This window comes from Ciona intestinalis, chromosome 3 (assembly GCF_000224145.3).
Source record: "Ciona intestinalis chromosome 3, KH, whole genome shotgun sequence".
Taxonomy (NCBI): domain Eukaryota; kingdom Metazoa; phylum Chordata; class Ascidiacea; order Phlebobranchia; family Cionidae; genus Ciona; species Ciona intestinalis.
The window spans coordinates 5,996,426-6,019,540 of NC_020168.2; the positions used below are offsets into that span (position 1 = coordinate 5,996,426).

General features: G+C 35.2%; 4 protein-coding genes and 3 non-coding genes across 10 annotated transcripts in view; all 7 read left to right on the forward strand.

Annotated features, from left to right (window-relative positions):
- The window catches only part of LOC100181442 (ectonucleoside triphosphate diphosphohydrolase 5), a 17,683-nt gene extending 6,929 nt beyond the window's left edge, over positions 1-10,754 (forward strand). Inside the window, exons 2-8 of one of the 2 annotated variants that reach the window (XM_026833800.1) lie at positions 6,077-6,234; positions 6,557-6,895; positions 7,262-7,362; positions 8,321-8,571; positions 8,822-9,071; positions 9,322-9,421; positions 9,925-10,746. In XM_026833800.1, the coding sequence (XP_026689601.1) occupies positions 6,208-6,234; positions 6,557-6,895; positions 7,262-7,362; positions 8,321-8,571; positions 8,822-9,071; positions 9,322-9,421; positions 9,925-10,251 (1,395 nt within the window). In that variant the 5' untranslated portion in view covers positions 6,077-6,207 and the 3' untranslated portion in view covers positions 10,252-10,746. Of the gene's footprint in view, positions 1-5,995; positions 6,235-6,556; positions 6,896-7,261; positions 7,363-8,320; positions 8,572-8,821; positions 9,072-9,321; positions 9,422-9,924 lie in introns of those variants that run through there. The other variant, XM_002128916.4, reaches the window with a different exon arrangement.
- Positions 6-77, forward strand: trnae-cuc. Its single transcript has one exon. It is a non-coding gene; the product is annotated as a tRNA-Glu (tRNA).
- On the forward strand, positions 157-228 carry trnae-cuc. Its single transcript has one exon. It is a non-coding gene; the product is annotated as a tRNA-Glu (tRNA).
- Positions 308-379, forward strand: trnae-cuc. The gene has a single exon. It is a non-coding gene; the product is annotated as a tRNA-Glu (tRNA).
- usf (transcription factor protein) lies at positions 678-5,457 on the forward strand. 2 transcript variants are annotated; one of them, XM_009859666.2, is made up of 10 exons: positions 678-851; positions 1,386-1,435; positions 1,911-2,017; positions 2,417-2,539; positions 2,881-3,052; positions 3,235-3,322; positions 3,497-3,567; positions 3,939-4,033; positions 4,371-4,499; positions 4,846-5,457. In XM_009859666.2, the coding sequence occupies exons 1-10, from the start codon at positions 817-819 to the stop codon at positions 4,954-4,956; spliced, it is 981 nt and encodes a 326-aa protein (XP_009857968.1). In that variant the 5' UTR covers positions 678-816; the 3' UTR covers positions 4,957-5,457.
- Positions 10,755-12,399: 1,645 nt separating the features above from the next.
- Positions 12,400-19,700, forward strand: LOC100179107 (ATP-binding cassette sub-family G member 4). 2 transcript variants are annotated; one of them, XM_002129032.4, is made up of 15 exons: positions 12,400-12,683; positions 12,740-12,860; positions 14,114-14,231; positions 14,701-14,833; positions 15,133-15,335; positions 15,655-15,778; positions 16,030-16,144; positions 16,567-16,664; positions 16,891-17,010; positions 17,377-17,484; positions 17,724-17,892; positions 18,059-18,159; positions 18,241-18,399; positions 18,820-19,012; positions 19,360-19,700. In XM_002129032.4, exons 1-15 carry the CDS (start codon positions 12,507-12,509, stop codon positions 19,518-19,520), a joined length of 2,100 nt encoding a protein of 699 aa, XP_002129068.1. In that variant the 5' UTR covers positions 12,400-12,506; the 3' UTR covers positions 19,521-19,700. The 2 variants fall into 2 exon arrangements, with proteins under 2 accessions (XP_002129068.1, XP_026689599.1); XM_026833798.1 differs by lacking the exon at positions 12,400-12,683 and having other exon boundaries at positions 14,091-14,231.
- Positions 19,701-20,405: 705 nt separating this feature from the next.
- LOC100176782 (caspase-3-like) lies at positions 20,406-22,947 on the forward strand. Its single transcript, XM_009859793.3, has 6 exons — positions 20,406-20,748; positions 20,847-20,968; positions 21,576-21,761; positions 21,827-21,941; positions 22,199-22,282; positions 22,717-22,947. The coding sequence occupies exons 1-6, from the start codon at positions 20,631-20,633 to the stop codon at positions 22,887-22,889; spliced, it is 798 nt and encodes a 265-aa protein (XP_009858095.1). The 5' UTR covers positions 20,406-20,630; the 3' UTR covers positions 22,890-22,947.
- Positions 22,948-23,115: the final 168 nt, after the last annotated feature.

The following is a 23,115-nucleotide window of genomic DNA, read 5'->3' on the forward strand; positions in this document are numbered from 1 at the left end:
GTAGCTCCCAGGTGGTCTAGTGGTTAGGATTCGTGGCTCTCACCCACGCGGCCCGGGTTCGATCCCCGGTCTGGGAACCCATTTTTTAAAATTATAAATCCGTTGTAAATTCTACAATTATATAAACAGCAGTCGATTTGAATATGTACGTGTAGCTCCCAGGTGGTCTAGTGGTTAGGATTCGTGGCTCTCACCCACGCGGCCCGGGTTCGATTCCCGGTCTGGGAACATATTTTTTCAAATTATAAATCCGTTGTAAATTCTACAATTATCTAAACAGCAGTCAGTTTGAAAATGTACGAGTAGCTCCCAGGTGGTCTAGTGGTTAGGATTCGTGGCTCTCACCCACGCGGCCCGGGTTCGATTCCCGGTCTGGGAACACATTTTTTTAAAATTATAAATCCGTTGTAAATTTCACAATTATCTAAATAGCATTCGGTCTGTAAATGTACGTATAGCTCCCAGGTGGCCTAGTGGTTAGGATTTGTAGCTGTGGTTATTCAATCGAGCCCTATTTTGTTTTATTTAGTAAATAGATCTTTTAGTTATACGTGCTGTTGCTTACCTATTTAAAGATCCAAAACTAACTATAATATTTTTGAAAACATTCCTTATTAATCCTATTTAACTTTTGATAAATTTAAATTGGTTTTAGAAACGTTGTTTTTATTGTGTTAATTTGGGCGGATGAATATATTAACGCGCAATGGTTGAGCGATTGTCCCACAGCGCTTTTGCATCACATGATTTTGTTTGTTCCCGTGACCAAAACTCGTGATTTCTTGCGTGGAAATTTAAATGTCGTATTGAAACCAGATGGATATTTCTTTAGACCAAGCCCTGGAGCAAAGGTATGACCTTAAATGTTATGTGAAATTAGTCATCTTATTAATGGGCACATGTTATGTATTGGTTTTTGACTTATTCCTTCTTATATGGTGCAAATAAGTGGCACAACATGTATTTTTGTTCACGTTTTGGGTCATTTTTATTAATTTCTGTGTTTTTGTAAAATATTTTAGTTTTCTATGGGGTGAAATTTTTATCACAGTATCATAAAAAGTTTTATTAATATGTTTATTTCCTAAAATACATCCAATGATCATAATATTGATCCTGTGCAATTACTCTTTATCAGACTATACACTTTTTGTCAACCAATAAAAATAAAATGTTATATTAATAACTTTTTTTGTCTCTTCGATTCTGGTAGCAAAAATTGAAAAAATATTTGATGCGCAAAAACAGAATATAGCAGCAAACCTACTTAAGGATATTTTCATGAATGCATAACAAATCCTGCAATTGTGGTCCATAGACAGTTTTAATATTAAATTATCTATGAATTTAAAGTAAATTTTAGCTGATCATAAGCTTATGTTTAGTGAGAAACATCAGGACGACCTTGATGACGATTCATCTGAACTCATGCAAGGTTAGCTGTGTGTTTTTGTGAATTTTTTCTGTTTTTGTGAATTTTTGATCATCTGTAATCCTTTAGCTGGTGACCAGTTAAAATTAGGATTTAAAAGTTTCACATTTTTATTTTTAATTTACGACATAAACGAACGTCGTAAAATAAAAAAAGTTATGCAGTGAGTATCATTGAGGCCTTAACATTTTGAAAAAAAATTTCACTTGTCACCAGCTAAAGGGTTACCATGTGGCAGTTCCAAAAGAGGCAATATTTTACACACTTGTGAACCATACACTGGTAAACAGATATTTCTAGATTATTTTGATTCATTTTTAAAAACCACATTTAAATATTGCAAAGTATATTGGATACGGTGGAATTTAATTATGAATTTGGACATGACACAAATGTGCAATTCATACAAAATATTTCATTACCAAAATATTTTGGTCTCTGTATAAATTTGCCTTAAATTTAATCTTAAATATTCCAGATGTGAATGTTGGAGAAGGACTTGTTACAGAGGATTCAGAAGTAGGAGAAGTTCAGGGCCAAGAAGGTCTTCAAACTTATCAGTTTCGATCTGGTGATAACGGACAGGTACCATGTTTTTTATATTATGAGGTCATAAGCGCCGATGTTTTTAATTTGCATAAGAGGACGCATTTATTATGACGTCATTGTTTTACAGAAAGTAGGAAAGTAAAATGCAGCTATACGCAGCAGGTGCTGTACCCTCTGCATAATATCCAGAGTAGGCCGGCCTCGCTTGCACCATATAAAACGGTGCCTATGTATAGGGAAACAACAACAGTTGGTATAACTCAGTTGGGTGTCTGTTTCTGCATGATGTACCCACTTACGAGGTACCACATTAATAAAAAAATATTAATGAAAAAAAATGTTCAATATGCAACGTTACTGTTGTGTTGGTTTTTAGAAAAAGTTGAAATATTTTTTGCATTGTAAATTAATTAACCTATTAAAATTGTCTTACAGGTCACATATCGAGTAGTTCAAGTTGGAAGTGAGGACAACCAGCAAGCCACACTAAGCATTGTAACAACTAACGGCATTCATAACATGCTGAACCAAGACGCTGGTGGCTCAGGAAGTCCACAAGTAAGTTGTTAAGATGCTGATTTAAAATAAGATTTTCAAAGGGATCAATGCAGGGGAGGCAGGGATAGTTAGGTAGACTGTTCTGTGAAATTAATCTAATTTATCGGTTCATTATCTAAACTAACTAATGTAGTGCGAAAAATTCCAGGCAAGCAAACCTTGCCACCACAGGTTTGTCCCTGTAAAAGGGATCATAATTTTGGGCTAATTGAAAAATCCGTGACTACTGTAAAAGAAACATTGTTTTCGCTAATGTGTCATAACAGGTCCTGTGGCACTTCTTATCACATAACCTCAACCCCGCAGAATATTGATTTTCATATAAAACTCATTTTGCGAAGCAGGTTGCAATTGTTACCAACCCTTTCAACGGAGACGCAGAGGGAGCTGGACAAAGTGGAGATTCTGACAACTCATCGGCAAAGTTTGCTTATTTTTCTTCAGGAAATCCTGGCAACACTCAGGAAATTGCATCTGGATCAGAAAGCCAGGATCCGCAGAATGTTACAGGAGGTAGACTAATGACCTATTGTGTATTCGGCCATTGTTTAGAATTTGCTACATTAGCATTTTTATCGGACTTCTACTGTCATTATCCTTTTATAACATCAATATAGTTAAATTAATTGAATTTTAAATACCTTACAATACAAAGCAACTACATTTGTGTAAAACAATATTTATAATTTATATAGGTCAATTTTATGTCATGATGTCACCACAAGATATGTTACAATCAAACCAAGTTGGCCGATCACTTGCGCCAAGGAACCACTTTGTTCAGTAAGTTTAATGATCCATTTATTGTTTATATAATTATACTGTGTAATACTGAAATACATTTTATCAGACCAAATTACTTTTATCAGGCAATACACTTACATTTGACTAAAAAATAGCTTAGAACTTTATTTATGAATTTATGAATATAGTCTATAACATAAACATTATTTTTAGAAAAGTTGATAATTCTCGCTCTGGAGGATTAGTTGTTCGCGATACAACGAGGAGAGTTCAGCATAATGAAGGTAACACTGGGTATTTGTCTTTAAAGCAACATTGTAGTTATAGTTATTATACTACAGGTGTTAGGTTTCATGCACCTCGTGCCTGCTTACGAGTTACCACAAATATAACTTGGGTTGGAGCAATGACCGCTAAGTGTCTTGCCCAGGGACACTAATACTCACAATGGTAGCAGTGTCGAGCCTTGAACCCGCATCGTATAGTAACACCGAGTAGTGCAGTGGTTCTTAAACTGGGAGGCGCGCCGAAAAGGGAAGAGCGCAAGTTTGTTGATATCTTCATTGGGGGTCGTGCTTCAAAAAGTTTAAGAACCCCTGGAGTAGTGGGACAGTAAACTACATAGCATATGGTTAAAAGAAACTTTCTATTTCAGTTGAAAGAAGGAGAAGAGATAGAATCAACAACTGGATCATGAAGTTATCAAAACTCGTTCCAGATTGCCAAGGAGACCACACCAAACAAGGACAGGTATTTATGCCTGGAATGGAATTCATGTTTATCTATGCTACTTTGGTTGGTTGGCAATTTATTTAATGCTTTTTATGGGTAGTTTTTTTGTTAAATTCAATTTTTATGTTATCACTTCTTGTTTTAATATGGAAGTTTAAAGATCTCTTTCAAATTCTTAATTATTTAAAATCTATTTTATATTGTGTTATATAGGCTATAGGAATTAGAGTGTAAGTGTATTGTGATAAATTAGGCAGATTGAAGTACACCTGAGCCTGTTGTTTTATTACGCACTAGACTAGTGTGCCAACTAGGCATATTTTAAGACTTTTACCGATTAAATATTACAATGCAGAGCAAAGGAGGAATCCTGTCCAAAACTTGTGAATATATCCTTGACTTGCAAAGCAGTAATCAGCGATTATCGGACAGAATGAAAGGTTATGAACGACTTCAACTTGATTATGAAGTCTTACGAGTCCAGGTTCGTTTCTTCTGTTTTATTATTTCATCCAAATGAGTTCTGTGCAACATGGTGTTTGCCACGGTGGTTAGGTGCTTGTATTGTAACCAAAGCATACCAGGTTCAATGCTTGATGCTGCTACCACTGTGGCGTATGTAACCTTGACACTTGAAACTTACTACTCCAACCCAGTGGTCACTGATGGGTTGTTAAAATTATCAGCATACTGAAAAAAAAACAAAATACTATCAGCCACAAATTAATATCTACTGTTATTTGGCTTGGATAGAGAAGTGTCATACATTCATGCATAGACACTTAAATACTTACAGTCTCATCTTCAACTCTGTTTTATTTTAAATCCAGATGGAAGAGAAAAAGCAGGAGAATAATATATTAAGACAGATGCTCCAATCGCACGGAATAGAAGTTGCCATCACAAACACTTCGAACAACAATCAGAACCAGCAGCAATAAGAAATTGTTAGACTGAAAGCAGGAACGTAGCTGTACACGCACAGCGCCGGCCAACTGGGCCTTATCTCTTCCATATTTAAAGTCTAAGAATCACTGATTTAGAGGAAAATAGACATCACTTGTAGTTCTACTTGGACCTGATTGTGTTTCTACAACCGCCGCATGGTTAAACATACTGATTCGTTACAGTAACTCACCATTCTTATTTAATTTTATTTTTCCTTTGATTAATGGCTGTTCAATTTAGTTGTAACACTTGTACCAAAGTTTTTAGCCGTTTGTCTGAACTAGGCAATTGATGGAAAATACGTTCATTTAAACATGGGATCTTAAGGTATAAACTCTCATGTAAATCACTGCCTTTGAATCATGAGTTTGAAGAGCAACGTTCCTCTGAGGATAAACCCTCCGTATATGTTCTTGTTTTATGAATGGAAATTTGCAAATTAAGATTGTTTCGTAGGTTTATCGTATTTCCTGTAATACATTACAACACATTAAGCGTTGTGATGGGTGGAACAAATGATTAGAAGATATTTATTTTCAGTATTGACTCTTCAAATTATTAAAAATCTTTGTATAGGGCAAAATAGCCCAATGCGAAAAAACAAAAGAAATGTTTTAGACTATTTGACCGCTTCAAATTATACAAAATAATCGGTTCCGCGATATTGACTAGGCTGTAACACTTCGCCTATTCACGGGCGCTTTCCCGCTACTGATCAACGTGGGAACTTTTGGCTGCTCCCTTTCAGGCCTCGCCCGGTTCGTTCCTCCTTAGACAACCTGGTCACCACAGGCTACCCTGAGATATCCATATTGACGCCGCGCTTAGACGGGACGCGCGATCGACATAGATCGAAGCAGCACAGGTCTCCCAATCTCACGTAGTCCCACAACCCAAGCCTCCAAGTAACTGGATTACAAGCGTATGCAACAACGCCCGGCGATGTTGGTTCCATCGAAATCCAGATTATAAATACGCGAGACGCCCCGCCCACTAATTTGTGACGTCACAAACGTATTTATAGAGATTAACAACTGAAACCCGGTGGCAGTTGACATAAAATAGCCTATTATATGAAAAGATACAAGTCTGGTTGCCACGAATACTGAAGAGTTGGCGAGTTACTTTGGCAAAGGAAGTCCGTTCTAGTTTATTTACTGTTAAACTAAATGTATTTTTACAAATACACTGCGTTCGTGGCAAGCGGATAAGCAAGATTATAAAGAAGACCATTTAATCGCGATATGAAAATTTCACTTGATGAAAAAACGGTGAGCTTTAAGTTTTTTTTTTAATTTACATAATATGGCCGTGTTCAGCTTATTAACTGTTTTTTGTGGGTGCTAGTGAATAATCTCCTTTTGCATAATCTGCAAAGCTCTAAACAATCACTAGTCTAATCGTAAGGCAAGACTCTCCACTACCACTAGTACCATTTTATGTTCTATATTAAAACCCATTTACCCATTCGGCCATTCTAATGGTAGCAAGATGCATATCGGATCAGTAACAGTAAATAGGCCTTATATATATATATATTGAAAATTTATACCTTAACTTGTCATAAAGTATTCATATGATATAACTTTGCAGGATTTAAAGTCAGCAATGCAGAAATCTGCGTCTCAATCAAGCATGGGATATAAGAAAGCATACATGGCAAAGCCAAGTGTCTTGCAACAGATGTACTTATTTATAAAGTGGAAAACGGGAATTTTTGTCATGATATCGCTCATTCTTATTGTATGCTTTATGAAACTCTTCTTGTTTTCCTACACAACTCAACCTATCTTGTTAAACCCTGGGACTTCTCATAAATTCTATGGAATAATGATTGATGCGGGTAGTACTGGATCAAGGGTACATGTTTATGAATTTGAAAAACTGTCAGGTTCCAGCACGCCTGTTCTGCTGGATGAATTATTTGAGCAGGTTCGTTGATATCTAACATAAATAAATAAATATCATAGATGTAACTTATTTTTCCAGGTCTAAGAAGGTAATCACAGTCATTATAACATGGATGTACTGTTTTAAATTACTTAGGCCAGCTTACTGGTTACCGTCTAGTAAGATTATGGGGCGTTATTTTATTTATTAAAAAAAATTTTTTTTTATTAATGGCTGACAGTTTAAAGAACTGAAAGCCAAAGGTGAGCTCTAGGTTGGAGTAATTGTCTATTAATGTCATTCATAAGAACTCCCAAAGCTTGTCTTACTGCCTTTTGGGTTACCTCTTAAACCCCAGTTTAAACAAACTGTTACAAAATAACTAATGTTATGCTTCATTGTTTGTAGACCAAACCTGGTTTATCTTCATATGCTGAGGATCCAAAAGCAGGAGCTGCAAGTATAGAAAAGTTGCTTGTTATTGCTAAGAACAGGATACCTCAAAATGCGTAAGTTGATTTTTGGTTAAGAAATATATTAAAATACAAAAAAGGGTAGAGAATTGTTTTGCTAAGTTTACATATCTCTCAGTATCTGCTTAATTTTTTTCTTTTTGGCTGACAATTAGGATTTTGAACAACCCATAGGGACTGCTGGTTTAAATAAGTTGCTATTAACACTTTCTGCGCCAATCTACGTATATATACGTTTAAGTAACAATGGTTCGCGGTGCCATCACACGTATATATACGTTTTACCATTTTTTCATTGTTACGAATGCCGTGTTGCATTTAAACTAATAGTAAACCACGTATATATACGTACGCTCGATCTAGGCTGCATTGAGACTAAATGCGAACGTCTGCTTTGAGATTACATTATTTTTGACCAATTAGCTTGTGACTCTGCGATCAGCTGTTTCTGACGATTTCAAGTATATTTTACGCAATATTACTAGTTTACAATGTTTCACTGCTGCCACTGCTGGAATAATTACGGATAATGGTTCAAACTTCAATGATTTAGTGTCTGCTCATTACAATTATGATGTTGTGAAGTTTTTTTTTGTCCAATTCTTATTCTTACGGCTCTGAAGAAAAGTGAAGTTATGGATACATTGGTAGTGATGTTATCTGTCCACACAAAGGGGATAACATGGATATGTCACTGTTTCTTGGATTCCTGTTTGCTTACTGTTGTATTATTCACAACTTTCAATTGCAATTCATGGCTTATTTAAAATTTAACAAAATCCAAAATTCGTGCGGCACCCAGTGTCCGATTGTTCAAATTAGTGCGGCGCCGAAAGTGTTAAGTGACAGGTGTCTTAACCAAGAACACATAATATGCACATAGTGGTTGCAGTTTTGTACACATTCTGGCCTGGACAGCAAGGCTATAACGAGTATACCGCCGCACCGATGTAATATTTTTACTAACTTACAATTACTATTTATCATTCTTTAGGTGGAGCAGTACACCCCTTGCCCTGAAAGCCACAGCAGGTTTACGAATGCTTCCAACAGAACAAGCAGAGAATTTGTTAAACGAAGTGAGAGTACTGTTTAATCGGTTTCCATTTGTTCTTCCTAAAAATCCAGTAATGATTATGGATGGAGCAGATGAAGGCATATATGGATGGATAACAGTTAACTATCTGCTTGACACTTTGGGTGGATCTGGTGGACAATTTACTGAAGGGGCCATCGACTTGGGAGGTATGGTAGAAAATATCTACAATGGTTTAGTTGTTTAATTTGTTAGATATTATGTCTGTATTCATTTGCTTTATTAATGTCAATTCTTAATTACTATGTTTTGTTATTATATGATTTATTAATGTCAATTGTTAATCACTATGATTTGGTATTATATGATGTATTAATGCTATTGTTTAATCACTATGTTATGTAATCACATGGTTTAGTTATGTTAGTTCTTAATCACCATGTTTTGTTCATAATCCAGGTGGTTCTATGCAAATTACATTTGCTCCTCACCACAAGTCAACAGCAGATATTGCGCAAACGTCTGACTTGAAAGATGTTTCAGTTTTTGGAAATAAAATGAAGATATTTGTTCATAGTTACCTTGGCATTGGTCTTATGTCAGCAAGGGAAGCCGCCATGAATGGCCCAAAACCACAAGAACTTGTTACTGTTACCACTGCGTGTATGCCACAGTCATTCAAACATTCTTGGAAAAATGGACCAACTGAGTATGTGGAATAATATAAAAATCCACTAATGTCACACATGTCTTTTAGTCACTTTAAGCAAGAGTTTTTTTTTATGTTTTTTTGGATTTTATTTGAAAAAGATTTATGTGTGTGGGGGGGAAATCTTGCTTGCAGATTTAAGAAGGATGTATGAATGAGTGTGTAGTGTAAAAGATAAATTTCAAGTTAAAATCCTAAAAAAACTGTGTCGTCCTAAAAATGGTGACAAAAATTATATTCCTTTTTCTAGGTACTCAATATCAGGGGCGACCGGGATTGACAACACTCGTTATGAACTGTGTAGAAAATCCGCACGAAATGCAGTAAAAGGGAAAATGCAAAACGCTGAGGTATGACAAGTTGACAACTTGTGTATTTTTGAAATTTTCAAAATAGATTCAATTAAACTTTTTCACACACATCCTGGTTGACCAAATCTAAAGCAACCTAATTTTAAAATAAATAACATAAAAACAAGATAATGTCTATTCTCTACAAAACTTACATCAGTAGAAGGGTGGAGGTGTTACTTTCATGAAAGTCATTATATACCAAAACTCTGTAACAATGTTTAAATAGTGTAATAGTGGAAGAGGTGTGGCAAGGACAGTACAATTTATTTTTGTCATATTTATAGACCTTCCTTACCTATCAGAGAAGATGTTTTTACTTAACAGAAAATGTCTATTCTAAATAGAATAGAACAGAGTTGTTAGATTTGATAGGTAGTCATTAACTTTTGACTGATTTACATGGGTGTCTAATCTCTCTTTTCGTAAAGGTTCAGGGTTCTGGCAAATATACAGAGACTACATTTTATTCGGTTGTTTAATGTATTATTTAACATCTGTAGGTGTTGGCAGAGATCAGGCATCAACCATTCTATGTATTTTCCTATTTCTTTGATCGAGCGGCTCAAATGAAAATAATTGATGAGCACAAAGGTGGAGAAATGACGGTCCAATCTTTCATCGATGCAGCAACAAAAACTTGTAAAGATGACGCATTTAACTCTGAAGAACCTTTCCTTTGCATGGATTTATGCTTACTGGCTTCATTTCTTGAAGATGGTTTTGGATTTGCATCAGACACCAAACTCACTTCGAAGAAAACAATTGGGGGAAAAGAAACTTCTTGGACGCTGGGTGCCACGTTCTATTTAATTGATGAAACAAGTTGAAAATGTTACTTTATTTACTCAGGAATATTATGAAAATGTTCTCAGTAGTCAGTACTAGGATGATATATTTAAGAAGTCTTCATTTTTGGTTTGTTTTACGAATGAGGATGAAATTTTAAGTGTTTTAACGACATTTAAGGTAGTCGTAATTTATAGTGTTCATACCAACAATTATGCCGCTTGTATGCTTTGCACTTTCTCAATTATTAGCAGTCTAGTGCCTATGTTAACCTAAATGTGGTATTCGTAGACAGATGCCCGATGTATTAAGTTTTTGCAAGACTGTTTAATGCTTTATAATCAAAACTTTAAAATGATCCATGCTCACTGCAGGGCCAAGGGTGCTATAATGCCAACAACGATCGTTCAAATCAACTTCCCGTCCAACTAAAGTTACACAAGCCGTACAGATTTTTACAACTTCTTAACATATAGTTTTCTATACTGTCTCTTGTTTAACTTATTCGAGATAAACATAAACAAAATTTTCTTTTATGTTTTTATCCGCTGGTCATTAGTTTTTGTAGAAGCCACTTTGCACCAGCAGGTTTCCGATCGATGAAACCGCTTGCGAACGTACTACTAAATATAGCTTCAAGTCTTGTTAGGTGATGGTAAACTTTTGGTCTCATTTGTAAGTAAGGTATATTAGTAGTCTACTCCTTGTATATGTTTTTCTTAAATGTGGGCTGTACTGAAGAGTGGCACACTCCCTAGTAAATAGACGGTGTCAGATATGACCTATTGTTACCTACGTGTGACCGACAGTAACCCGTTTAGGTTTAAATTACGCTACGCGCACACAGTGCCCAAATTAAAGACTGCGGTAGACGATTGCAACCGATCCAGGATGTAATAATACGTTATAAAATGGCCAATTGCTCGAACATTTCTTTGTAAACTTACACTGTTTGGCATTTCTTAGTAAACTAAAACATAAATAAAGCGGCACAGCACTGCGCATGTGAACAGAAGCGATAATATCGACCAGAAGATGTAAATACCATTTGGAATCAATAGGAAACAAAGGCAACCTTTTTCGATCGGTTGCGTTCGGCTATTTTCTTGATATACCATGACCAACAGTTAAAATTATACCTACATAGAACAGGTTATTCTACGTTTGCGAAGTAAAAGCGAGGTTGTCCTACATCTGACTTGCGCTTATCAAGTGACCACAGAGAAAGGAGATGTCTGGATAGAGATTATAAATACTGACGTTGCCAGGTTGGCGATCGGCTTTGCTTGTCGGCTTCGAATTAACAACAGGGAAATAGCAACAGATGTGAATACGTACTTAGAAGTAAGCCTCTGTATTCGTCACCTACTTGCGTTTCACAGGTCTAGTTATGTGCGACTTGGCTTACTTTAACGCAGAAGGATATAAGTCATTAGTTTCCATAGCAGGATAATGTAATTTGTTTATGTTACTTACAGGAAAATACGACTGATTCATTCATAAGTTTATATTTCATGTATAGTACTGTGGGCGAAGATGGGACACCGTTAGTACATAATATCCTGATAGTATTTTTAACGGGTACTAATGGTAAAAGGGTTTCGTAAGAATAGGCTACGGTTTTATAATTCTTTGAACGTTCTTTGTTTCTTACAAAACGGGATGAGAGAATTAAATCAAAGGGTGTTCTATCTTCCCCAACCGAACTATATCATTATTACCGCAAGCAAAATTAGTAAATGCATGTTGCTGGAAATATTGTTCAGGTTTGAATATTTGTTACATACCGTTGCATATGCTTAGTTATGTGGTGTTACTCTTGTTAAGGATGTTATATAATATTTCCTGGTTTCGTATGAACAATGCAAACCTTTACACATCTTTCGTTTCTGGCGCCTATAGCAATGTAGATGACAACAAATAGGACGTGCTGGGTGAAAACGCATAAAATACATGAATTATTAAAAGGGCGATAGCAGAGTAAATTCCGTATCGACGCCGTTGCATTCGCTTTGCACACCGGTGGGCCATACTCACTTGACGAGGGGTCTAAGATGGCCCATACCTGCACTATAGCATCGTATATAACTGTAGCGTAGAACGAGATGAGTTTTGGTCAGGTTTACAGCACGTCAGTTAAGCTTTGTTAAAGGTTTATGTTCATATTTTTTATTCCCATACGTATATTATTGATTAATAGATTCATATTTTTTATAAGAACCCATGACCGCTAGGTTGTCGTAGGGGCTTTCTTATAGTTCATTTAAAACAGCTGGTCAACCGACAATTTTGCACCATGAACACTTCTGTAACCACAGAAAACGTACAACCAATGTCTGTCAGCGTTTCCATGACAACCACGAATGACATTCCAGAATCAAGCATTGTGACGTTTCATAAATCCGGTACAAAGTCCGGAGAATGCAGCAACCTTCCATTGCTACGAAACAACTCCCCGGCGTTGATAAAAAAGGTAATATGCATTATTACATATTACGATAAGATGTTGTTCATGTTAAATTCACATAGATTCACAACCGAGTGACGCATTCTAAGAAATTCGGACATCTTCCACAAAGGAAACCTGTTGAGATCAAATTCGTAAACCTGAGTTATTCTGTCAGGGAAGGATCGATCTTTCGAAATAAAGGTAGTGTTACAACGATTGATGCTCTAACTAAGTAACTCATAGAAAATCAAACGCATTTACTTTATCCATTTAAGTGGAAGTTCCCTAATTGCTCATTAGCGTTGTGCAGTTACAAGTTACAATAACACTCTTGTATGGAGTAGTCAGTTTGTAAGTTTAAAGTCACTAACTGAACACAGCCGTGTATTTCGGATATAATTGATAGTCGTCGTGTCTCGACCTTTTATTACAAGGAGGTTTTCATCGCAAATATTATCGATATTATTGCGTTTATTGTACCTTTTTTAATCGACTCTTTATCAAAAACATATATTCTTCATTTATTATTCAAGAGGTAACTAACGTTCGTTGACCAATAGTAACCCCGACCAACGAAAAACGCACTTAGTAAAACAAGGAAACAATTTTAAATTAGTGTTGCGCAACAAATGTTACTGGAACATCGGCCTTTCACGGAAATATTACACGTTTTTTTACACGACATGTAAAGAAATTAGCTCAAAGCAACTAAAAGGCGTAACCCAATTATCTTTTGTTGGAACTTCTTTTGTTATAGAATATACGTATAACATTAAAGTGATTAAACAAACCGACACAATTAATTCGCTATTACGCTGAATATAATAGTGTTGGCTTTACTGAAGTTAATTATCAGGAACACTGTTTGGTTGTATTGTGCTAATTTGTATTGTTACCTAATAGTGTTGATGGTTTATTACCACATAACAGCGCTGTTTATTACATCACATAAATCATGTTATTGCGCAGATTAAACAAGAGATAAACAATTTGGGGTAAAATGGGATATTGTTAGCACTTCCATATTTTTCGATCGTGTTTTGAATAATTAACAACGGCTGTTTTCAGTCGCGAGGCTACGGTTAATTATTTTGGAAATATTCTTCGTTTATTACCAAAAGGGAAGAATAAAGGAATAAAACATGTTTCATTTTATCCTATCCTACTATAATTTTGTCATTTCGCGACTTACACTCTCGCAAGTTAAAATATTAAAGCTGTAGGACCACGTCAAAGATTTAGACCTGTTAGAAATTTCCAGAAAACTTTGACAACTTTTTAAAACCCAGTATTTAGAGACTTATGACACATGGTGGCGCCAGAGTTTTTTTGCGCGTTTTTTTAAATGCCTCGTGTCATTGTTTTTAGAAGTACAGCTGAGCAAGTTAACCCCCGTTTGCTCGCAATTTGAACGCATATGTACCGTTTTAGGTGACATTGCAGTTCATTTACAGGTTTTAAATGTATTTTAAAATGTGTGAATGGGACTTTCTCTTCTTGTCAACTAACTGGAATCTTGGGACCTTCTGGTGCTGGGAAAAGTTCTTTAATGAATTTGCTGACCGGATACAGGTAATCAATTGTATATCATTGTCCGACCCTAATTAAGACTCCAATACTATATGTTCATGCTATAGGGTGGCTAAGCAACCCAAATTGGTGCTAGTGAGGAATTCTCCCCCTTGCCTATAGAAAAACCCCCAAATTTAATGAAAATGTTTTTAACAGTATTTTAGTGACTGATTAATAAAAATCTAAATGCAAATAGGAAGTCAACGAAATTCTACCTAATTTAATACAGATTTGGTTCATTGTTAACTACATAGATCAAATTATGGCATGCATACCCAAAACTTTATAAAAAAAAACCGGGCGTGCACCTGCCATACTCTGCCAACTAGATGGTCTATGCATATTAATAATTTGGCAAACTATTAAACCTTACCCTCTAATCACAAATCGTTTAGTTCACAATGCACTCTCAGTTGATAAATTAGGGAAATAGAGGAAAAATTACAAATGATTTAAATTTCAAATACAGAGAGCGAGGGATGAAAGGTGAAATTCTAGTGAATGGATTTCCTCGTGATAGCCGAGCATTTCGTAAATTATCTTGTTACATCATGCAAGATGATAGGCTACTTCCTCATCTAACTGTCATGGAGTCCATGATGGTAATTATTATTTCTGCCTATTATTTGTTTAATATATGATACAAGTGTGCTTGTTTAGCTTATAGTTTTGTTTAATTTGATAGAATTGAATTTTTACATGTTTCGATATACCTTTAATAGTTAACATTATAGACGAATTTTTTCATATGTAGACATTCAGTTACATTGTAGTTGAGAAACATATGAAATCTTATTAGTTAATGTAGCTAATGCAGCTGTGTACTTAAAGTTTAAGTTGTGTTGTTTAAGTTGTGCTCAATACCAACTTGGTTAAAAATGATACTTACATTCTTCTAAAGGTTTCTGCAAACTTGAAACTTGATAGTAACTCACCAACTCACGCCAAGCAAGAAATAGTGACAGAAATACTTGGCACTCTTGGGTTGATGCCATGTAGAAAGACCAGGACCGTGGATTTGTCAGGTGGGCAACGAAAGAGACTTGCAATCGCACTTGAATTGGTCAACAATCCCCCAGTCATGTTCTTTGATGAACCAACAAGGTTTGTAAATGCAATAGAACCTAAACTTGAACAATATATGTTAAAATAGGTTATAAAAGTTAAAATAGTTATCTATACAGCCCCTCCTCCTTTCTGCACATTTAAAATCATGCTTATTTGAGTTAATGAGGCAAGGTCCTTTGTTTATAGAAGCAGTATTTAACCATGATTGCAAAAAGAATCTCTGGGCCAACAAATTGTCTGTTTCACTGTTAACAAATATCAACTTACTTCTTTGTTTTAATTCCATTGGCTTTTTTGTTGAAGATTGGGATACTTTGTGAAGTGTGTACTAAACTAAACTATTAATATGTTACAGTGGTCTTGATAGTGTATCAAGTTTTCAAGTGTTATCATTGCTCAAGTCCCTTGCTCTTGGTGGTCGTACAGTAATATGCAGCATTCATCAACCTTCAGCAAAACTATTTGAAATGTTTGACAGAGTAAGTGAAGTTGATTTATATCATTAATGCGATATTGCTTCCAGTATTCTAAAAATATGGTCATATTTTAAACTATAAGTACACATTTTGTGTATGAAGAATAGCAAATAGATAAATGAATGTAACTGATTTATCTTACAAGGTGCACAACGATGTTCTTTATACGCGAGCGCAGTTTTAAACTTTTAATGTTTTTTAATGAGGTGGGGCAGACGCACTAAGATTGAATGTCAGTAATTGTTTTATTGTAGCTGTATATTCTGGGCACTGGCCAGTGTGTGTACCAAGGTTCGGTTCCTGGACTTCTTCCTTTTTTGAGAGACAACGGATTAAGTTGTCCACAATACCACAATCCTGCAGATTACAGTAAGAAGAAATATTACTTGATCTTGTTAAAAATAACTTACATTTGCATTTTATTATTATGTGTATAAATGAAAGTTCCTTATTTTTTTCTCCCTGGCCGTCAACCTTAGCAATTTTTTTAGGTTTTATAACAGAACTGTCATACTTAATTTACCTCTCAGGCTCTCACCTACTTGGGAGTTACCATGTTCATGAATCCAGTTTTATAAATTCCACTTTTATTATGGTTGAAATTTTGAACAAGCCGGTAGTGATCACTGGGTTGAAGCAATTGCTGCTAAGTGTCTTGCCAAACGTTCCCAATTGTGGCAGATGGCAGCTTTAAGTTACGAATTCAGTATGCAAAAGTTACGATACTGACAGTCCAACTACTGTGTCCTGTGCTTATATATAGCATTTTCATATTTCTAATGTGTTTTTAGTTATCGAAGTTGCCTCAGGTGAATATGGAGAAGTTGTCCCCACACTGGTTCAAGCTGTGGAGGCTGGAAAGTGTGAATACTACACCCAACATTATGAGGTTACTTTATAAATATTCTGTTACTTCTGCTTTCAGGCATAATGTAAATAATCTTTCAACAGCTCATCTGGTATAAAAATGTTGTGTATTACCGTCATTTTGGCTGCCATCCTTCATTACTTCTATGGAAATACACTACGTTTTTTCTTATCACATGAGCCATTGAACAAAATACTGTATTGCTTTCTCCTAGTTCATTTCTTATTACATTTTTATGAATTTTTAGAAAGCAAGCAACAGCGCCATCGTGAGTAATTCTTCATCGAAAGAAGAAGATCAATGGATGAAGAATGGATCGATGTCAACTTTGAACGGAGATAAACCGGAGTTGGACAATTTAAAGAATGTGAGATCCATATTTAGTCTGCATTGCAGAATGGCAGACTTATATTGAGTATACATGGTAGTGGTAGACATATATATTTAGATATTTAAATATTAAGTAGTCAGTAATCTAGGCGTTAGAGAAATGAACCAAATCTGGTTTATCCTAGGTTGTCTGACAAGTACAACCTTACCTGTATAGAGGAGATTACATGGCAGGCAAATGAACTCGGTGTCAGTTTAAACAGCTCATTAGTAACCAATGGCTTACTTAATATCAAACAGGCTCACCGTGGTGGCAGCATTGAGCAATAAACCTGTATCCTCTGGTTAAAAGAAAGAAGTGCTTGAAAAACAACATCTTAAAACCCATGTTCTGTTTTTGTAGATTGATTCTGATGCAGGTGTACAGGCTTGCCACACTTTCAACACAAACTGTTTCACTCAATTTTATGTTCTGCTTAAAAGAACTTTCATATCTATTGTGAGAGATCAGGTAGCTATGCTGTCTACTATACGATCTAAATTTAGTGTAAATAGTAGTTGCAATACTTTAGTTACATGGCTCCGGCATATGACTTTGTGGGTAAGTGCTGTGTTTTAGCACCTCGGGTTTAAACCTTAAAAATAAAAGACTTGTGTCTCTGTTGTCTAAAATTAAACAGATCCAAAAATATACTTTTTTACATAAATCAAGGAATTTCCTTTTAACTCACTTTATCCACCTCGTACCAGATGCTTACCCATATTCGATTCCTAAGTCATGTGATCATTGGTGTCCTTATTGGCCTCTTGTATCTGGATATTGGTGACAATGCAGAAAAAGTGCTGAATAATGCTGGATTCTTATTCTTCTCCGTCCTCTTCATAATGTTTGCATCCTTAATGCCAACTGTGCTCACTTGTAAGCTGACCCAATTTTTTTTTTTACTTTTTAGTCAGGCCATAAAAACATTTTTTTTATTGGTACTTTAACTAGACCTACTTTCTTTTTAAGTTTTAGTTTTGCTTTAAAAAATGCGTTATAACATTCGAAATATGGTGTTGCACTTACAATTCTTGTGTTCCAGTCCCAATGGAAATGACTGTGTTTATGAGAGAACACATGAACTACTGGTATTCCTTGAAGGCGTATTACATAGCCAAGACATTAGCAGATATCCCATTCCAGGTAGACAATCAATAGCACAATATTCCAACAATATTGGAATTGCACTCAGTATATTGATTATCTTATAATTATTCATTGCAGGTTATATTCCCTGTGTTTTATTGCACAATAGTTTACTTTATGACATCACAACCGTATGAAGCTGATCGATTTCTTCTGTTTGTTTCACTTTTTATCATGACGTCAATTGTTGCGCAATCTTTAGGACTTCTCATTGGAGCTGCTTCCACATCATTACAGGTAAATGAATGAGTGTAACTTGCTTTATGTTCGCTTGGCCAAAAAACAGAAGTCTTTATACCACAGGTGTTCATACACCTCGTGCCAGCTTATATTCAGAGCAGCAGTAGTCGTATATTACTGATGTCTTATTTTTATACTTTATTCTTGCTTGGTTACTGAATTTTTAGGAAGAGTCGTGTTTTTTTTATATGACTGACAATAGACAGTCACAAAGGAATTTAGACAGCCACAGTAAAAGACTTATTTGTGTCAAGTGTAATGTCTGTGTCAAGTGTCCTACCCAAGGATGTGAAACAGTGGCAGCATTGAGCTTTAAACCCAGTATCTTGTGATTGTGATGCTACTTCCTGTCTATGGTGCTGGTCAAGACTGTTATTATTTATTTTGGAGCAACTGAATGCAACCTCTGTTCTTCAGGTTGCCACGTTTGTTGGACCAATCACTGCAATTCCTGTTCTTTTATTTTCTGGCTTTTTCGTTCGATTTGAAGTGATACCATGGTATTTGAAGTGGATAAGTTATTCATCCTATATCAGATATGGATTTGAGGGTATACTGGTTTCTATATACGGCCTCAACCGTACAGAATTACAATGCAACAATGATAGAGGTAAATTTGTTAATAAATTTCATTCAAATTGTTAATTGTCCCACAATTAACATTTTATCTCATATATGTCCTCACTATATAAGTAAACAAAATTTGCCAATGTTCTATTTAATATTTGCCAATCTATTGCTTTCCCCGTTTAATTAAAATAGACTTATATCAACAAACCTTATTGGTAGTTTCCAGACATGAAGTTAAGGTTAGGCAAATATTTGCACCTGTGCATAATTTGTAGACATAAGGCCTCTGTACTGTTTGTGTTCTATATATTAAACCGAAAAGTTTGCTTATAATTTAATATATTCATAAAAATTCCCTTTAACTATTTACCCAAATTTCTATTATAGGAATTGGATGCCAGTTTAGGGACACAAGTAGAGTTTTGCAGGAGATGGACGTTGAAGAGAGCAATCTTGCGCTTGATTTCGTTATTTTAGGAATCTTTTTCTTTGGCCTTCGATTTCTCGCATATTTAGTGTTACGGTTGCGAGTAAAATTCGAGAAATAGATAATTACTTATTTAAACTGAACGGTGTAGTTTTGATTGTACATTATGGTCGCCACGCCTCTGCTGCGTATATTTTCCAACATTGTTGCGTTATACATATCGCTGTTTTTTTCTCAATGCGGAAATAAATTGTTCACTCAATCTGATTCGTCGGATTTGTGAAGTTTTAACAAAAAAAAACACTTGAATTGTTGAATGTCAAATGCCAACGGTTACCTTGGGTTTCAATGTGGCAGCTATGTTTGGTCACGCCTAACAGAACTCTCAAACAACGTTCTCTACGCCAAACTAAACTCAAACACAGTATTTTGTCCCCCTTCATTTACATATTGTAACTCAATCGGAACGAATGTGAAAAACAAGTTTCACCTTTACAGAGGAAACCAATTGCGTACATCGTTCAAACATGATTTTTCTGAAGCCTGTTTAATAAAATGAAATATTTTTTGCATAACAATATACTATATAGTAAAATGAGTGAATGTAACTTACTTTATCCTCGCGTGACCAGAAAATGACAGTTAGCTTACCATGTATGTTACTTTGTGGGTGAATGATGTTGTAACTACAACACAACTCGTGCTATTTACCCAATAAGCTCTTTATATTGTATTGTGTAATTAATCATGAGAAAGCAACAGTAAGTAGCTGTGTAAACGTCGTAAACTTCACTGTCGTAAAGTCCCTCACACAATAACGTTCACGAACAAAAAGCGAAACAGCGACAAACATGTTTATACAAAAATACATTGCACAGAAAAAGCATGCTATAATTGAAAATATACGTGACTTAAAGTCTAAATTATTTTCATTGCAACAATACATTGTCGTTATTTTGTATTTTCAACGTTTGGTTGAAGATGCCCTTAAATGGGGTAAACATAACTCGCATGTCGTAGCAACGACAGTCGTTACAATACGTATAGTTCTGTTTCATTCACCGCGTCCCCGCTGTCAGGTTTATAAAAGGTACTACATAAAACTGTTCGTGTCCTGATAATTTGAGTATTTAGTTTATAGCAGTTCTAGCCAACGTCGGTTGTGGCTAAACTCATAGTGTTCAGGATTACAGAAAACAGTAAAGTTAAAGAAAAAAAACAACATTTTTCAATGACTGAAAATAAAATGGAAGAAACAAAGGAACAGAATAAGCTTGACCAGCGCTACAGTCTTGATAATACAAAAAAGTTGGGAATTGCCGGTATTTATATATTGCCTAGCGAAAACGGTATGTTAAAATAATATTCGTTACATTTTGAATTTCATATTACGTGTTTGGCAAGCTGTAATATAACGGTTGTTTCTTTCTATTTTTTTGGCATTTAGAGGAGAAAACAATAAAAGAAGCACTTGAAAAAGACGCTGAAGATTTTGAACCGGTGTTAGACAAATTGGGATTCAGCGTTAATATTTTTAACGAGAGTAAAGAAGCAGGATCAGTAGCACAGGTATGGAAAACCAAATATTACGTATATTAATGAAATGTTTTTTCTCGCTATGGGAATATTATATACTTTTTATGACAGATATAGTTTAAATGTTGAAGATCTATAAAATAATACAGTTCTTAATTATTAAGGACTCGCGCTACTTGACAACGAACGTTCATTCAAATACCCTGATCCTGTTTTAAACAATGAACAACGGTCTATATGGGGGTTGTGAGGATGCGGTTTTGTAATTGTTTGAATGTTCTTTGTTTACTACCAAATAGGACGAGAAAATAGAATAATTAGTTGTCCCATCTCACCCCATACACCCTATACTATAGTACTGTGGAGTGGGATGGTATATTTCTTTGATAGTTTCATATCATGTTTTAAACAACTAACGGTGTATGGAAGTCGTAAGAATACTGTTATATAATTGTTTGAATGGTCTTTGTTTACCACCCGACGGGACGAGAAAATAGAATGAAAGATGTCCAATATTCCCCGCTCACCCTGCTATACCGTACTTGGTATAATGTGGCGAAGTGTTTGCCATAATGTTATCATTTTTCGCGACGAGAAGATAAAAACGACATTTATTCATGTTTTTTTTGCATATCCGCAGTGTCTAAAAAAACACGCAGATGGCGTACAAGAAGAAGACCAATGCTTCTTGGGTATGTTTATTGGTCATGGGTCCCCAGGAACAGTAGAATCACGTCATGGGTCTCTTGGAATACACAGCAAGATTATTCCTATGTTTGCAAAAATAGAATGGCTAAAGGGAAAACCGAAGATATTTGTTTTTCAGGCTAGTATTAGTATGATATAGATATCTTTACTTTATAGAGCTGATCCGAGAACTTTGTTATTCAGGCGTGCAGAGGTGCAAAGATGTGCATTGGAATGCCTACTGTAACTGGTGCTCTTGCATTGGAAGAATTAAAAACCGACTGTTCAGACATTCTTCTCTGCTATGCTTCTTTCCATGGTAAAAAATGAGTTTACTTAATCGAGTTATAATACTTAGCTGCTACAATTCGCATAACTGCCTTCTGGCTTCTGTATATAATAAATGGCTAGTTGTATATCCATCATTTGCATTTTACATTTTTTTTTACGAATAAAGATGTATAATTGTGTATAAAAACGTAAAACATTGAAAGCGGAGGTAATGAGTGTTTGGAAACCCAATATACAGCAGTTCACATACGCAATGATTTAATATTTTCCTAATTGATAATTAAGGCTTCGTATCTTACGGCGGAAACTCAGACAAGCCCGGAACTCTGTACCTTCAGAAATTCAAGGAAATATTGAAAACGTTTGCCGGTAAGTTGAGCTCTGGCAAAGTTGACGCACACGTGATTTAAGTGGCAATATAATATCACATGTATACCTTGTATGGCGTTTTACCTTACCCCCAAAAAATAATAAACACTCTCAGAACCTATATACTAATTTGTATATCTATATATCTATTTGTGTGAGTGCAGATAAGTACAATATTGACCATAACACTATTTTTTTAAACTTCCTGGCATATTTAACCGATAACATATATGCAACTTATAAAAGTATAACCTTATTACATACGTAATAATGCACCATTTTAAACAGAAAATAACGACTGTCGGCACATTTTTATCGAATGCATTTTAAATGAGTTAATAGAAATAAACTATATTCAATTCATAATACATTTACGTTGAGGCATGCGGCATTAACAGTATACTAAAAAACATATTTTGTTTATGTTAAACTAGATGGAAACAACAGCTTGGTCGATATTTTGACCAGATTAAACTCGGAAGTGAGGGCTAGCGCCGAAATAGCAAAGGCGATTCAAATGCCATCGTTTGAATCCTCGCTGCGGAAGAAGATATGTCTAAAATATCAAAACATGGACAGAGCTCCGTCAGGGGATACTGAAGAATAATGATTTATAAAATATAAAGAAAGTAAATTGCATCAATAAAAAAAACTGTATTTTTCAACTAAGATATTACTGTGGGATAAGATAAGACACCTTTAGCACATAATATCCCATACTTCCTGATCAAGTTTTAAACAATTAACATATTTCTTTAAATGATGTTATATTTCTTTAAATGTTCTTTGTTTTCTACCAAATGGGACGAGAAAATATAATGAAAAGGTGTCCC